The sequence below is a fragment of the Hesperophylax consimilis genome, chromosome 23, assembly GCF_061612785.1.
Source record: "Hesperophylax consimilis isolate HC1 chromosome 23, BYU_Hcon_1.0, whole genome shotgun sequence".
Classification (NCBI taxonomy): domain Eukaryota; kingdom Metazoa; phylum Arthropoda; class Insecta; order Trichoptera; family Limnephilidae; genus Hesperophylax; species Hesperophylax consimilis.
Window position 1 is genome coordinate 10,788,341 of NC_142858.1, and position 15,302 is coordinate 10,803,642.

General features: G+C 37.3%; 1 protein-coding gene across 2 annotated transcripts in view; it reads right to left on the reverse strand.

The window, feature by feature from the left end:
- Positions 1–1,182: 1,182 nt before the first annotated feature.
- The window catches only part of LOC149412320 (neural proliferation differentiation and control protein 1), a 97,325-nt gene continuing 83,205 nt past the window's right edge, over positions 1,183–15,302 (reverse strand). The window contains exons 4-7 of one of the 2 annotated variants that reach the window (XM_089645810.1): positions 8,990–9,190; positions 5,568–5,729; positions 4,849–4,954; positions 1,183–3,856 (exon numbers count right to left, since the gene is read on the reverse strand). In XM_089645810.1, coding sequence (XP_089501936.1) covers positions 3,776–3,856; positions 4,849–4,954; positions 5,568–5,729; positions 8,990–9,190 — 550 coding nt within the window. In that variant the 3' untranslated portion in view covers positions 1,183–3,775. Of the gene's footprint in view, positions 3,857–4,848; positions 4,955–5,567; positions 5,730–8,983; positions 9,191–15,302 lie in introns of both variants that reach the window. The other variant, XM_089645809.1, reaches the window with a different exon arrangement.

Genomic DNA, 15,302 nt, shown 5'->3' on the forward strand with positions numbered 1-15,302 from the left:
TAAAAAAAATGGTTTTTTCTCGGAATTTGAATAATTCATCGAATTTAAAAGTTAATTTTCAAGTTCTGTAAAGGTTCTATTCAAGTTTTATTTGTTATTTCAGTTGTGGGAGACAACTGGCCAAAAACGCTGAAATAACAGAACAAGAAATTTGTTGAATTGTTCAAATTTTGTTAAACAACCCATCCTTACAGTTTTACGGTCAGTGAATAAAAGTTTAAATCACTTACCTGAGTCACCGATAAGCTATGGGTCATCTTTGGGTATTTATTTAGAAAGAGCGGTTTGAGTTTTTGAATAGTAAAAGTATGAATTAAATGAATTCCTCTATTTTATTTTTATGTTTTATAAATATTGATTTCATAGTTATAATTATTTTCAAACTTTTTCTTCTTTTCAAAGCCCACCAAAATGATCGAAGTCTGGCGAGGTACGAGCAACGTCATTAATACCTCGTTTTATCAATTCAGTACGTTCAATCCCACTCGGGTCGGTACGAAATCAATAAATCTCAAATTAAATATTTTATTATAAAAACATTAATTCTTTTGAAATAATTTGTATACTGCAATGGGGGTCTCTGTGCGAGTCTATGCAGCCTAACTTTGCACAAAGTTGTCCTTATTCATAATGAACGCGGTCGACCGACCCGTGAGGTAGCGGTGTAAGTTCTGCCAGAACCTGCCAACTAATTACAGGACATTTAAATCTCTGACGATTTATTAATTATATATATTAACTGATATATTCAGAATCAGTGATAGTTGATCTATATGAATAAATAATTTTTGAACCATAATATTTTTCACTCAAGTTCCTTCTTCCGCAGACCAAAAATCGTTGAGTAGATGTGCCAAAATACTTGTTTTTTAACCGTTTTTAGACTTTTTAGTTTTGAATTCTTTCACATAAACCTACTGGTGAAACCTACCGTGTGTAGGCAAAACCCAATTTCTGCCAGGCCGCTTAACTACTGGACAAACCAATCAACTGTCGCTTTTATTATTTCTAGTAAATACATTTCTATCTCTACAATACGAAGCGGAATGCTAGGTTCAAGTACTGTAAGAAAACTGACAAATTTTATTGATTACATTACTAAATGAAAAAGAATGCTTTTAAAAGGTTAACATTTAGTGCGGGGAGTATGGGAATGAGTAAAACACATAGTTACTACTTTCACTACTTTAATAACATGTTATATTTTTACTACAGCGTATTAAGTACCTACTTTACAGTTATAATGAAATATCCTCTTGCCTCTAGCACAAAGATACGGCAAAAGCACGAGTGCGATAAGTTGGTTTTGGAGGTCAAAAGGATTACTGAATTATTATTATTATATTTATCATGAGACAAGAGAAAAATTGAATTCCACAAGAATAGTATTACATTACTTATTATGTATGATATAATATATATTCCACCAACAACGGTGAAATTAGGAACTACATTATTTTGAAAGAAACTGTTTCTCTTTTAGTGGATATTAAATAAACAGTAGTTCCTTATTTCAGCGCACATAAACTTTCAGTGGCCGGAGTATAAATTATTGTACATCTAAGTTTGACATAATTATAAATATATGAGAAAATATTATTTTTAAATAATCCTTGCTTCTTTGGTCGTTTAACCACTTATATCTCACCACAATCTTAGGCAAACCCCATTATCGATACCGTATGCAAATGCAGTTTCATAATATTCCCTGCATTTGGAACATAAATATATATATTTAGGAATCTACGCTTACGCAAAATTAGTCAATTTCATGTTAACCAAAATATCTCAGCACATTGGAGAATTTATTGATGTCTGAACCAAAGGTGTTTTCACTACGACCCAATTCATTTTGGTGATCTATTCAATATAATAAATATATAAAAATATTTTCTCATTTTATATAAATTTATCTAACTACTCCATTTTTGATCTTTGGTTACCCTCTTAAAATACATTGTTACAAATTATGTAAGAAATTAGTATAGGTTACCGTATACTTAAAGTGGTTTTGGACAAAAAAGCCAAATAGAGAGAAGGGTAATAGGTACATTAATATTTTATTAAAAATAGATACTTTAGGTGATTCCCAGTGATGATTACTGAATGTTGTGCGTTCTGTTGTATGACATATTTAGATGTCTTTATTTTTCTTCACACAGGAAATGAAATATTTTTTCCAATATGGATAAGGACTCTGCGATTTTAATGACTTATGGTCTTAAATGTTGGGAGAAGTAGATAATATTTTGGGAAATACAAAATCAGGGCAGTGGTTTGAATTTGGAATGAAGGAAATAAAATATGTATATATATCATTTTTGCAGTATAATTTGTACAAATTGAAATATGTACATACATTTTAGATGCGCATTCCTTAAGAGTAGTCAATTGGTTGTGTAATTAGTTTTCTTAGTTATAAATACCATACCATTCATACATTTGACTTAGTTTGAAACAATTTGAGTTTCTTCCATAATATTAAGTAGACGGTAGTTTTACTATGCTAAATCATTTCATCGACTAATGGAAAGAAGTGATTCCGCCGAGACATTGCAAATAGTATGGTTAAATATTTAATTTCTTAATTAAAGACATCTAAAGCATCGCTGAAGTGAATTTACTTATAATCTATTGTGTTCAACACTTTTAAAATATGACTAAATGTAAGATTATAATGTGTAATCCTAATTCGCTTGCATCGGAAAACTTAACTTAAAATAAATTAATATAATAAAATATATAAAGAAACTTAATAGTTATAATGTCTGATCGGGCGTGATTCTACATTATATTAACTTTGCAATGTTTTTTACTAGTTAAAAGCAATGGCGGCTCGTGACTTTTGAGTGCGATAGAAATGAAAAATTCGACATTATTGATGTTGTTTAGTCCAAAACGATTTTTTTTTTCTCGAAAATTCGATTTTTTGAATGAAGATTTTAAGGAAATTTCAGTTTGGCTGTGCGCCGCACGGATTTCCTGAAGATCGTCATACAATAAAACAGAATTTTCGAAAAAAGACGTTTTCGTCTACAGTGACATCAATAATACCATTTTTTGTAATATTAGCACTCTAGTACCCCAAAAGTTACGAGTCGCCACTGGTTAAAAGTAAGGTTTAATTCTGCTGTGACATTTATCGGATTTAGCTTTCTTCATTATGTATTTACCTTATATTTTTACAAAGTCTTAATTTACAGACTTTATGTTTAATTGAGTGACAAATATATAATTGTCATATAATTGCCTGGCCCCGGCCCAAAGCCTCTCTGTCTACAGTGTGACTTGACGACGCAGTCATCACTCCGAATAGGCTCGACCCATCACCAGCAGGTCTCCACTCCTCACGCTTTTCCCTTTCTGATTTGTTTTATATGCTACTTAATTAACAGGTTGATAAATAGCATAGATAATTTATGTAACGGAAATAATTCTTCAGATACTATAACGCTAACATGCTGTTTCTTATAATATATGTCTTACGTTCTTGAAGTTATGCAATCATTATTAATTTTACAATTTCATTATAGGAATTCATCATGTTTTTATTACAAAGTATCATAATTTCTTCAACGAACAATAGCTTTATAAACAAAACACAAACAAAAAAAGAAAAGGAATGTTTCAATGCATAGTTATGTTCATTTTCGTGGTATCTTGTTCTGTGGTGCTGACAAATTGACAGCTAAATGCTCGAAGTTGTAGCCATGTCGTCACCATTTCGGTGTTTTTGGGTGGAGTAAAGAAATTTACTGTTGAGCGGACGATTTCTTTACTTGTCGACTTTAGCGGCCGGAGTTGCCGGGGTGGGCTCATCTAGGAAAAGCGGATTCTTCACCTCCAGCTCACCAGTCTGAAAATTAACATAACTCTGTCATGGATGCTGTATTTGAAGTCCAATTACAGAATAAAAAGGTACCTGAAGTGTAGGCAAGCTAGTTCACATATTTAGTTACTGGAACACTAATATATGGATTTAGCTGGATAGTGTTGGTAGAGAGAAATACGGAATTTGGTGACTCCCGTAATATATTTATTAAACATGTTGTGTAATTTGAAGTTTTTATTTTATGTATTCAATAATGTTATTCAATTTACAAAAAAAGTTTATTTATAAACAAGTTCTTCTGTATATTATTACTGAATCATTAAAGAAAATATTAACAACTCACAAACGAAAAATGTGAAACAGAAATATGAGAAAAAGATTTGGTTGTATCTAAGAATCGAAATTAGGACCTCAACCTTGCCGAGGCTTTGCTATAACCACTAAACTAATCCAAACCTATTCTCTTCGATCATATTTAACCGTATCATACTTCGACTAAGAACTACCAATATTACATTTATTTTCTTAATGCATATTGCTGGGCTGCTCTCTTTATAAGTGATTGTAAGATTCTACTCGAATTTATTAAAAATAAAAATTGATATATTTATCCAAGAAACTATATAGATTGCAATCAATTTTGGGTGAAGTAATTAGTTTTTAAAAAAAAACTCTTTTTTTTTTATATGTTTAATAATAACGTCCACAAAAGAAAACTAGAAAATAAAATTGAGTTTTAAAAAGTAAACTAGCTGTCAACAAAAATAAATTGTATAATGCTGTACAAACAAATGAATTTTTAAAAAATACACATTTTTTGTGTGTCTTATAATAACTTAAATATCTATTGTGGAAAAAAATATTACAAACTAACAAAGATATACATATTATGTACATACAGGATTGACTTATCTTCCAGAGTACCATCCGGTGACACCCAATCTTTCTTATTTATAATGGAAGAATAAGTAGAAGTTAACAGAAGTTTTATTATAAAAAGTTATTCTTATACTTACGGTAGCAAACCCAGGACATTCGTAGACAGTGTAGTCTCCTTCTTCATTCTCATCTTCCGATTCTGCATCAGAAACGGATCCATTACGTTCGGTTACTCCAGTTCGGCTACAATACACAAATAAACCATTTAGTCTGGTCAAATGTAATTATTATTTGAGAACAATACAAAATATAAGTGACAACAACAAAAAATATGTAAACAAATATGTATCCAACAAGTATGACGACATTAAAGCACCAATTAAATTGAGATCATTATTGGATTGCAGTGGTCTACGTCACAGGCTTTCCTTGAGCTACAGCTATGAACGAGTGCACTTGTCTCTTCAGAAACATTTTTGTAGAGCTCCAGTATCTCAGCAATTGGAAGAATTGGCATTATTACCAATATATATGTATATATTTGGCTACCACCAATTGGTAGGCATTTTTATAGTTTATGCAATGCGGCATAGTCGACTCACAGGCTGTAAAGATTATTATTATTATTCTTTTAGAACATTATTACATCCTGAGAAGCATTTCGTCACAGCACACTTCGGTAATGGCGACTTTGGATAAAGTGGTTGACAACCTGGTGGGTAGGACACTCGACTAGCAGTAGGATAAATCAGGTTCGATATTCACAGCGAGAAACAGACTAACTCCCTTAATAACCCAAGTTTTGCTTGGTGAATAGGAAAAAATATCTTAATATTAAAATGGTCATGTGCATTACTTTTCCATGGCGATTATCTGCTGTTTCTGATGCTGGTAGTGATAAAGCTGGGCAGAGTGAGCGAGGCGCCGGTCTCCGGATGGACTTCCTTGAGGGTTGGGTCCCGTCACTCCATAGGCAGGATACTCTGCATCAGCTGCGGCCTTCATTTTTTTCTGCATGCTGCCGTGTTCAAACATATGATTAGTCTAGAAATTCAAAAAAAAAAAACACGAGCTGGATTCACCACCAGATGGGTGCAGTCCATAAGGGCTGAAAAGCTGTGCCCACCCTAAGAAAAACAAAACACGAGCTGGGTTCACCACAAGATCGGAGCAGTCCATAAGGGCTGAAAAGCTGTGCCCACACTAGGAAAAACAAAACACTAGATGGGTTTACCACCAGAGGTGTGCAGTCCATAAGGGCTGAAAAGCTGTGCCCACACTAGGAAAAACAAAACACTAGATGGGTTTACCACCAGAGGTGTGCAGTCCATAAGGGCTGAAAAGCTGTGCCCACACTAGGAAAAACAAAACACTAGATGGGTTTACCACCAGAGGGGTGCAGTCCATAAGGGCTGAAAAGCTGTGCCCACACTAGGAAAAACAAAACACTAGATGGGTTTACCACCAGAGGTGTGCAGTCCATAAGGGCTGAAAAGCTGTGCCCACACTAGGAAAAACAAAACACTAGATGGGTTTACCACCAGAGGGGTGCAGTCCATAAGGGCTGAAAAGCTGTGCCCACACTAGGAAAAACAAAACACTAGATGGGTTTACCACCACAGGTGTGCAGTCCATAAGGGCTGAAAAGCTGTGCCCACACTAGGAAAAATAAAACACGAGCTGGGTTCACCACAAGATCGGAGCAGTCCATAAGGGCTGAAAAGCTGTGCCCACACTAGGAAAAACAAAACACTAGATGGGTTTACCACCAGAGGTGTGCAGTCCATAAGGGCTGAAAAGCTGTGCCCACACTAGGAAAAACGAATATTTTTAACAAATTAATAATGAGGAGCCAAATAATATTCTTCGGTGAATTTGGTAAAATAATCAATGCACAATATTCGGTGACCGGATAAATCATCAAAATGATAATTCATCACATCTTTAAAAAGTTATATAAAGTCATGGAAAGTGATGAAACAAAAACTTTATTAACTGGGTTAAGTAGGTTAGGTTAGGTTAAGTTGAAAAAAAAATTTTTTTCATCGTTTTTAATGACTTTATATCACTTTTTAAAAGTGTGTTGAATAGTCACTGTGTGAGTTAGCATGGAACCACAATAGTCATACCCAAAGTTGAAAACTACACAGAGTCTGCATTTGGTCATAGAGCAATGAAAGCTAGTGTTCACCACACATAAACATTAATTTAGAGTGGGTTTTCCTATTGAACTCTTAGGAGGGCTCGCCTTGGCTCTAGAGGGGTAAATTTAATGATATAAAAAGACTCCTTGTAGACACGTGGTGTGAGGGGGAACCCAGAAGAAACCGAACTCATGTTGCGAAAATCATCCACCTCAAAAACGACGAGCACACAAAACAACAGTCACCAAAAAAATCACATCAGCCGAAAGGACGACTTCTCCAGCGAAGTGTTGTCATATTGACTGGGAAAAGGTAGTTGTACACAGTTCTACCGAATTCCCCGCAACATCTAAATACTGCAGCACTAAAGAAGCTGATAAATATGTTGCATTATTAAAAATTATTTAATCCATTTTAAATCGAGATTAATGAAGCTAGGATTGTGTTCCAAGCCAGAGTTTTTCGGGTTTCAACATTACCGTCGTTGATTTAGTATAATCAAAAGCCCCTACCTCTAGATCAGACATACTCAACCTGCGGCCCGCGGGCCGCATGCGGCCCGCCATGCTATTTTGTGCGGCCCTCAATACATTTAATATCAGGAACATGTTTTACAAAATCTGGCATTCTATATCACGTTAATTTGGGATTAATTGCGACTTTGACGTACAGACATTGAAACCGAAGAGGATAGTCGTTGTCGTGTCAACATCAGATCTGGTATAAGAGTGTTGCTACTGAATACGCTACATCTATCTCCAAAAAACAAAGATATGACAGACAAAATAAATATGCGCGCAAATAATTTCGCACGTGGCAACACATACATTTTTGACAGCTCCAAAGTTAAATGCGTCACATTCACAGTATTGCCAAGAAAACGGGGGTGGTGGGTTTCATGATATTTTTTGTCATACCAGTATCAGTGTTGCCAGCGAAAAAATCTAAAAATCGAAAAAATCTAAAATTGAAATGGAATTCCGTAGCTACCCCCCCCCCATGGATATCGAAAAATTGTTGTGGGGAATTACATACGATGTTTTTGGCTGGGTGGATTTTTTTTTCAGAGAAGTTCTGTAACAACCCTCCCCATGGATTTCAAATATTTTGTGGGGAGCACTCATTTTGAATTCTTTTTGTGGGGAATTATGTTTTACAGAAATTCTCTAACTACCCCCCCCCCTCCCATGGATTTCGAATAATAGAAGGGGGAATCAAGCTCACGTAGAATATTTGTGGGGAATATGTTGGCAGAATTACTGCAACTGAAATTCGGCTACATTAGGCTACTTAATGTTTGCGACATTAGGCCAAGATCCATAGGCAACACTGACCAGTATAGTGTTGCGGCCCGCGTAGCTTTACAAACATATGAATGTGGCCCGCAGAAGAAAAAGGTTAAGTATCATTGCTCTAGATCAAGGCTGCCCAACCCCAGGCCCGCGGGCCATAATGTGGCCCGCGAACGAATTATAAGTGGCCCGCGTGAACCATTTTCAAAAAACCCGCCAATCCGCCAATTTGAAAAAGTGTCGCGGGCCTGCTGTAAAACAAACAATGCCGCTTGCGCGCGGTCACCAGTGTTGCCAACGAAGGCGATTTATCGCTATTTGGTCTACTCAGACCGAGAATCAGCGACGAAAAAATCTAACCTGTTGAACTTACTTTTTAAACAAAAATACACCGGTTTTGATATAGCATCTTTTGCGTCCGAAATGGAATCTTGTAGCCATCCCCCCCCCATGGAATTCGAGAAAAATTGTTGTGGGGAATCACATATGATGTTTTTGGGTGCGCGGAATTTTTTCTCAGCGAAGTTCCGTAACAACCCCCCCCCCCCATGGATTTCAAATATTTGGTGGGGAGCACTCATTTTGATTTTTTTTTGTGAGGAATAGAAATTCTCTAACAACCCCCCCCCCCCCATGGAAATAGGAACCGTCAGGTATTCAGTGGCCCGCCAGTGATTCAAAATCGTCAATTTGGCCCAACTGTTAAAAAGGTTGGGCAGCCTTGCTCTAGATGAATGATAATACAGCAATAGGAATACGCAAATAAAGAGTTGTGCTTTACGCGGTTAGTTAGTTAATTTAATCTCAGTAGTCAGTATTCACTTCGTAGAACTTACGTGTACCAGCCAAAAGCGAAGGCGGCGACGGTGACAGTGGCGGCGGCCATGATGCCGGCGATCATGGCGTAGATATAGATGCTCATGGCCTGGTCCAGCGCGGGGTTGCGGTGGATGGATTGCTGCAGAACGAGCTGGTGCCGCGGGGACGTCGGACCCAGGGACGTGGGGATGTCGCGCTCGGACGTGACCTTGAACGGCGCATTCCTGGAATCCATCCATTTGACCAATCAAATATATTTATACAATAAATTATTAAATATGTAGGCATTAGTTAATTAATTAATTTATATTAAAAAAAAAAACAAAGATAAACTTGTCGAAATTCTGCCACACGCAAAGACCCTTTAAAAAAACAACACTTGATTTAAACTTAAATATCTAATGGAGACAACTATTTAAGTAGGGGATTTAAGTAAACAGCACAAAATAGGTTTTAAGGGTTTGGTTTGGGTTATTTTAATAATTTATGGGTATTTTCTAACCTTTCTTCTAGAAATTAAGTTGAAACTAAGTGCAATTTATATATTTTTGCGTACTAAGAGTGCATCAGAATTCGACAAGTTTAATAAAAAAAAACTGCTAGAAATATTTTATCTGCTTTCGAAACTATTAGTTATAGTTTAGTAAATATTATATAGTCCACTGCCCACTTCAAATATTATATCTATAATGGAGCTATTCCCAAGGTACATAAAAATCTATGGATACCTTAATGGTACGCATATATTTGCGAACCGAGCCACAAATTACGGGAAAGGAACGAGCGGCGTTTCGCGCAATTTGCAGTTGCTTCGTTCCTTTCCCGTACAGAACTAGAGACTTTCTTCAAACCATTGCGAATTAGAATCAACCCCTCCAAAAGCGCTGCCTGTGTTTTCTCACGTAGACGCGCTAAACCAACATCCATTTATTCGTTGAAAACATCCCTTGGCAAAAAAGCATTAAATATCTCCGAATAACCCTTGACCTGACTAAATTGTAAAAAGCATATCGAAGAAATCCTAAATGCAGCCAGCAGAACTCTAATAGCCCTTGTGATGAAAGGCTTCAATCAACAGTGAAAACAGATAAACCATATAGAGACATGTACATTTTTTTTTTCAAAAGAAAGTCAAACATTCCCAGGATACGACTAACCTGACAATATTTGAAAATCTCCTACTACCACCACAGTAAGCTGAAAATGTTGCTTGTGTTGTGATGGAGGACTTAGCCAGCCGAGGAATAGAACACACTACGCCTGTGTGGGACCCAAACGCGATGTCAACTCGGCCACCGACCGGTCAAATTATATTAATATAATTTTCTTAATGTTTTGTTTCCATATATAATTTTTTTGTGAATCTTCTAGGTTTAAAGTGAAACAGCTTTTTGATTTGTTTTGTGTTACCTGTAGTTCATTTAGGTATATATGTTTCATATGCATTTCCCCAGATTTCAATCAGGTAGTTTAAATGTGAATTTACGAGCCTATAATATAGACCTTTTTAATTTTATTTAGTAACAAATATGATATCCGGCTAAATACGCTAATTAAGAGGGTGATTTTATCTTTAATATCTTGAATATGCTGTTTAAAACTTAGGTGTTTCTCAATGTTACTTCCGCTGTCAACATTGTTCAATATATCGCTCAAAGAAAAGAGCACACATCAACCCATTCATAAATCTGGAATAAGTGTAAAGCAGATAACTATAGACTTATTTCTAAGGTTTTCATTATTCAGATGTTCGAAAATATAGCCTAGGACTAATTATTCCCTGTATTATAGAATTCGGTTAAAGAATTCTTTGCAGGTCACTCTGATGCTACAAATCTCTAATCGTCGTCATTAATCATTCAACGTATTCTTACGACGAAATCGAGAAACATTTTCGAACCACGAAGCTACTCAACAGGAGGCTGGTCGATAATTAGATGATCCTGTAGAAAATTATTAACTTAAAATTTGACTGCCCGGAATAGGTTAATAAAATAAATTTCCACGCACCGCTTCGATATAGCGGACAGAAAACCCTTTTCCATATTGACAAATGCAACACCAACTCCAATCAAAATGAATTTATGAATAGGATCTAGAACTGTTGTAAATAAATGCAGACATATTCACTGTTACACATTAGTTACTATCGTTACAGAAGTTCATTGCATCACATTCATGATGATTAAATTGATTGTACCTTATGTATTTTATCAGTTATTTTCAATTCACATGTGCGGCAACATCCCCCAATCGTCTCCTCCCTACCCCCCCCCACAACCACAAAACCCGTTTCCCACTCTATCCGGCAGAGTTATAAACACATAATATATTGTTGTAAACAGTTAAATTATATAATTTAATATTTCTGCTTTTTAAATTTTAGTTCACATTTATAATGTAGTTTCATATTATTAAATCAACCTATCTGGGAACACTTATAATTGGACTATTTTTCATCCTCTTCTGTATATTATATTAATATTAAGACTCTTCATGTTCCTTAAATAAATAAAATAAATAAAAACCTTTCCACAGCCGAGCTGTTGAAATCAAGAACGATTCATAGGAACGACCCGTTCTCATGTGACAAATGTCAAATGCCAACGTTAATGGGCCATTTTTTCGTTATAAAAATCATTTTCAAACAGAGAACGCATTTTTTTAAACATCTGAGCGGTGCATTGCTGACGACTGCTGTTCTACTAAAAACCCGCGAAAACTCTTATGGTATTTATAATGTACGTACATAAGTAAATAGTCCAAATTTACGAGTAAATTACTTTATTGTCTAATCTCGTACAATTATGGCAAATATAGTGCAACTTTATGCTTTAACAATAAAGCTACAAAACCCAATCTACAGAAAAGCGCACCGCTTCAACGTTTTGTAGATCGTGGTAACAACTCAGACCTAGAAAAGTTTGGCTGCAAAAAGTAGCGAATTGGTCTTCTGATTGCGGCGCTGGGGGCGGTGGGTTCAACGGGTGGCGTTGAGTTGACACATTTAACCAAAACCACCTCTACCCAGGCCAGGAACCTTAATCAAATCGGCCTCTTATTATAAAAATATCCTATGTGTTATAAGCTATTCTACCTTTTTAAATTTTTAAATGTTTCAATTAAGTTTTCACAATGTGAAAACCGCACAATAGCCCTACATTATAAAGGAGGACCTTATAGAAATTATTTATTAATTTTATTTTAGTAATTTGTACATTTAAGGTTACAAATTACTAATTAATTGTTACATGCATATATGGTATATTTTCTCCTGCTTGATGTGGCTCTACACAACCTCTTGAACCTTCCAATTGGTGCAGACTTTAAGTTTTCTGGCAGCGCATTATAGTATTTCTTCCAATGACTTCATCCCTTTATGCTATTATACTATTCTGAGTACGAGTATTCGCCTTGTCCTTTTTTGGTAGTCTGATTTCATTGCACGTCCTTGTTTTATGTTTGTGTATGTCCTTGTCGTATACAATTTTATTTGAGAAATATTTGGGTAACAGGTTGTTTACGATTTCATGTACAAATATCATCATGTTCAAGTTCAGTACCTGTGTCACCGTTAGCCAATTTAATTCTTTTAATATTTTATTTACTCTGAATATCTATTTCGTCTATGTATTGTTCTCATTGCCCTATTTTAGAGAATTTATTTTGTTCTCGATCGTTACACAGGAAAAGGATGGTCGAGCAGTAGTTTTTCCGGAAAGTTTTTGGCGAATTCTTCCCAAAATAGATATATATTTTTTCCAATTTTCTTTTGGGTATTTTATATCGTATACATTTTCAATAAATACACCATCAATTTTAATTTTGCTTTCACTGGATGTCTTCTTAAATCCAATTACTTTTATTTGTATTTAATTTATTTTTAGCTATCTTGATACATTACCTAGTGCATTATTTAAAATTTGTATTAGTTCTTCAAAGTTATCTCCAATTATATATACGAGTGTATGTGTATCATCGGCAAATAGTCGTACTTTGCATTTTGAAAATATTTTCACCATGTCATTATTATAGAGTATGAACAATAGAGGTCCAATGACTGATCCTGTGGTACTCCTAATTTATTTTCCACTGGTTTTGAAAATGTATTATTAATTTTTGTTACCTGCATTCGGTCTTTCAAATACTCTCTTATTAATTTAATGGCTACAGTTGAGAAACCAATTTCTTTAAGCTTTCTTATCAATATTTCTCGATCTATAGTTTCGAATGCCCTTTGAAAATACAAGAATATTGTAAGATAAATTTATTACTATTCATTCCTTCTTTCCATTCTTCAACGATTACATTTAACGCTGTTTCACAAGAATTATTAGATCTGAATCCCGATTGCTCTTGGTATAAAATATTTCTCAATTTGGTAGGCGGGAATGGGTACCGCCGCCCAGGGAACCATTTATTGGATGACCAACACCTCTGCCACAGGTCACCCCAAGTAGTTCGCTACGTTTGGTGACTTAGCAGGGGTGCCCGGGTTCATGGGTTAAGGTTTGCCCAAGTCTTGGTGGCGGGTGCGTCGGCCCACCTTCTGCGTGGCGGGCCGGTTGGGAGATGCTGGTTGAGGGAGACCCTTTACAACCGGTTACCGCTGTCCGGGCCGCTCGATAGTACAGGGGCCCGATTCTCAGGCTCACGACTAAGGGTGGGCTGCCCCATCAGCGAGTGAAAAAACCCTGCCACTGCTGTTGTGCCGGTTCGTGACCGGAGGGGACCCAGCAGCAGCGTTTGGGGCGCATTGGATGCCCTCTCCAGCCGGACTCTCCCAGCCTATCGCCTAGCACCGCAGAAGGTGGGCTGGAACCAAACGCTCATCACTCCTGGACAGCCTGAACCCCAGATTCCTACCCACCCCTCATACCTTTCCATTCCAGACCTTCCTTTCACCTCATACCCTTAAAAAAATTAAAATTATGAATATACATAAAAACAAACTTAACATCATTAGAGCGGCGAGTAGCAGGCGTCCCCGGTGCGGGCCAAAACTGTTGGTAAATTTTGCCAAAATTTGCGGTCTGCACACTAATTTAAATTCTGTTCATCACCATCTTTTGTCCCAACGTCCCAACCTTCTTTTCCTATCCGAAACTCAGATAGCCGAGCCGCCAGACTCCTCCTATCTGGACTGCCCGGGCTTTACCCTTGCAAGCAAGTTCCGACTCAAAGGAGGAGTCTGCCTCTATAGTCGAGCTGACGTCAACTGTGTACGACTATTGAGTCTGGAAAACTCCAGATTCGACGTAATATGGGTGCGTGTCAATCTTGCCAATACGGCAAGATTCTACGCATGTCTATACCGCTCACCGAACCATAGCGAATCAGACACTTCCGAGCTCTTCAAACATTTGAGAGATACTATTGATGATCTCTTGCCCCGCTACCCTTCGGCCGAGTTTATTGTTCTGGGGGACTTCAATGTTCATAACGAACCATGGTTGAAGTTCTCAGGCCCAACGGACTCGGCTGGCCGACAGGCGGAATCCTTTGCCATTTGCTACGGATTAGAGCAACTGGTTCAGGAGCCTACAAGGGTTCCTGATGTCCAGACTCGTGACGACATCAATCCCCGTTAGCCTCAGACCAACCAATGAGAGGCTGAGGAGAAAAGTGTGGCACTATAGGTCAGCAGATTGGTTCGGTATGCGGGCCCATTTCAACGCCTTTCCGTGGTCAGCTGTTTGTTTTCGGACTTCGGACCCTTCAATATGTGCCCAGGAGATTGGTGAAGTCATCAAATCGGCGATGGATGGCTTCATACAATCGACTACTAAAGAAACTGATGTGGGCTCAAAGCCGTGGTTCAGTCGACAATGCTCCGAAGCAGTTCGACGAAAAAACGCGGCTCACCGAGCCTACAACACATCTCGAACGCCCGAAAGCAGTTCAGCATACAACAAATCGGCAAAGGAATGCAAGAGAATCATTAATAGGTCAAAATTCGAACACGACATGGAGATCAGCAAAAAGCTGGCTGCCTGCCCGCATGGCAGCAGAGCATTCTGGTCCCTTGCGGGCTCAATAGTTCGGAATTTTTGCAAACCCAGTTTGCCACCTCTTACCAGACCTGACGGCTCACTAGCAAACACCGCCACCGAAAAGGCTAACTTATTAGGGAAAACGTTTGCGGAAAACTCGACCCTCGATGACGGAGGTGCTGTTCCGCCGTCGGTTTCTCACTGCGGCTTCTATATGAAAAAGCTGAGGATCCGGCATCGGGATGTACTCCACGTTATACGGGGGCTCGATGTTAACAAAGCTAGTGGACCTGATGGAATACCTACCCTGGTATTGCAGAGGTGTGCTGCGGAAATAGTTCCA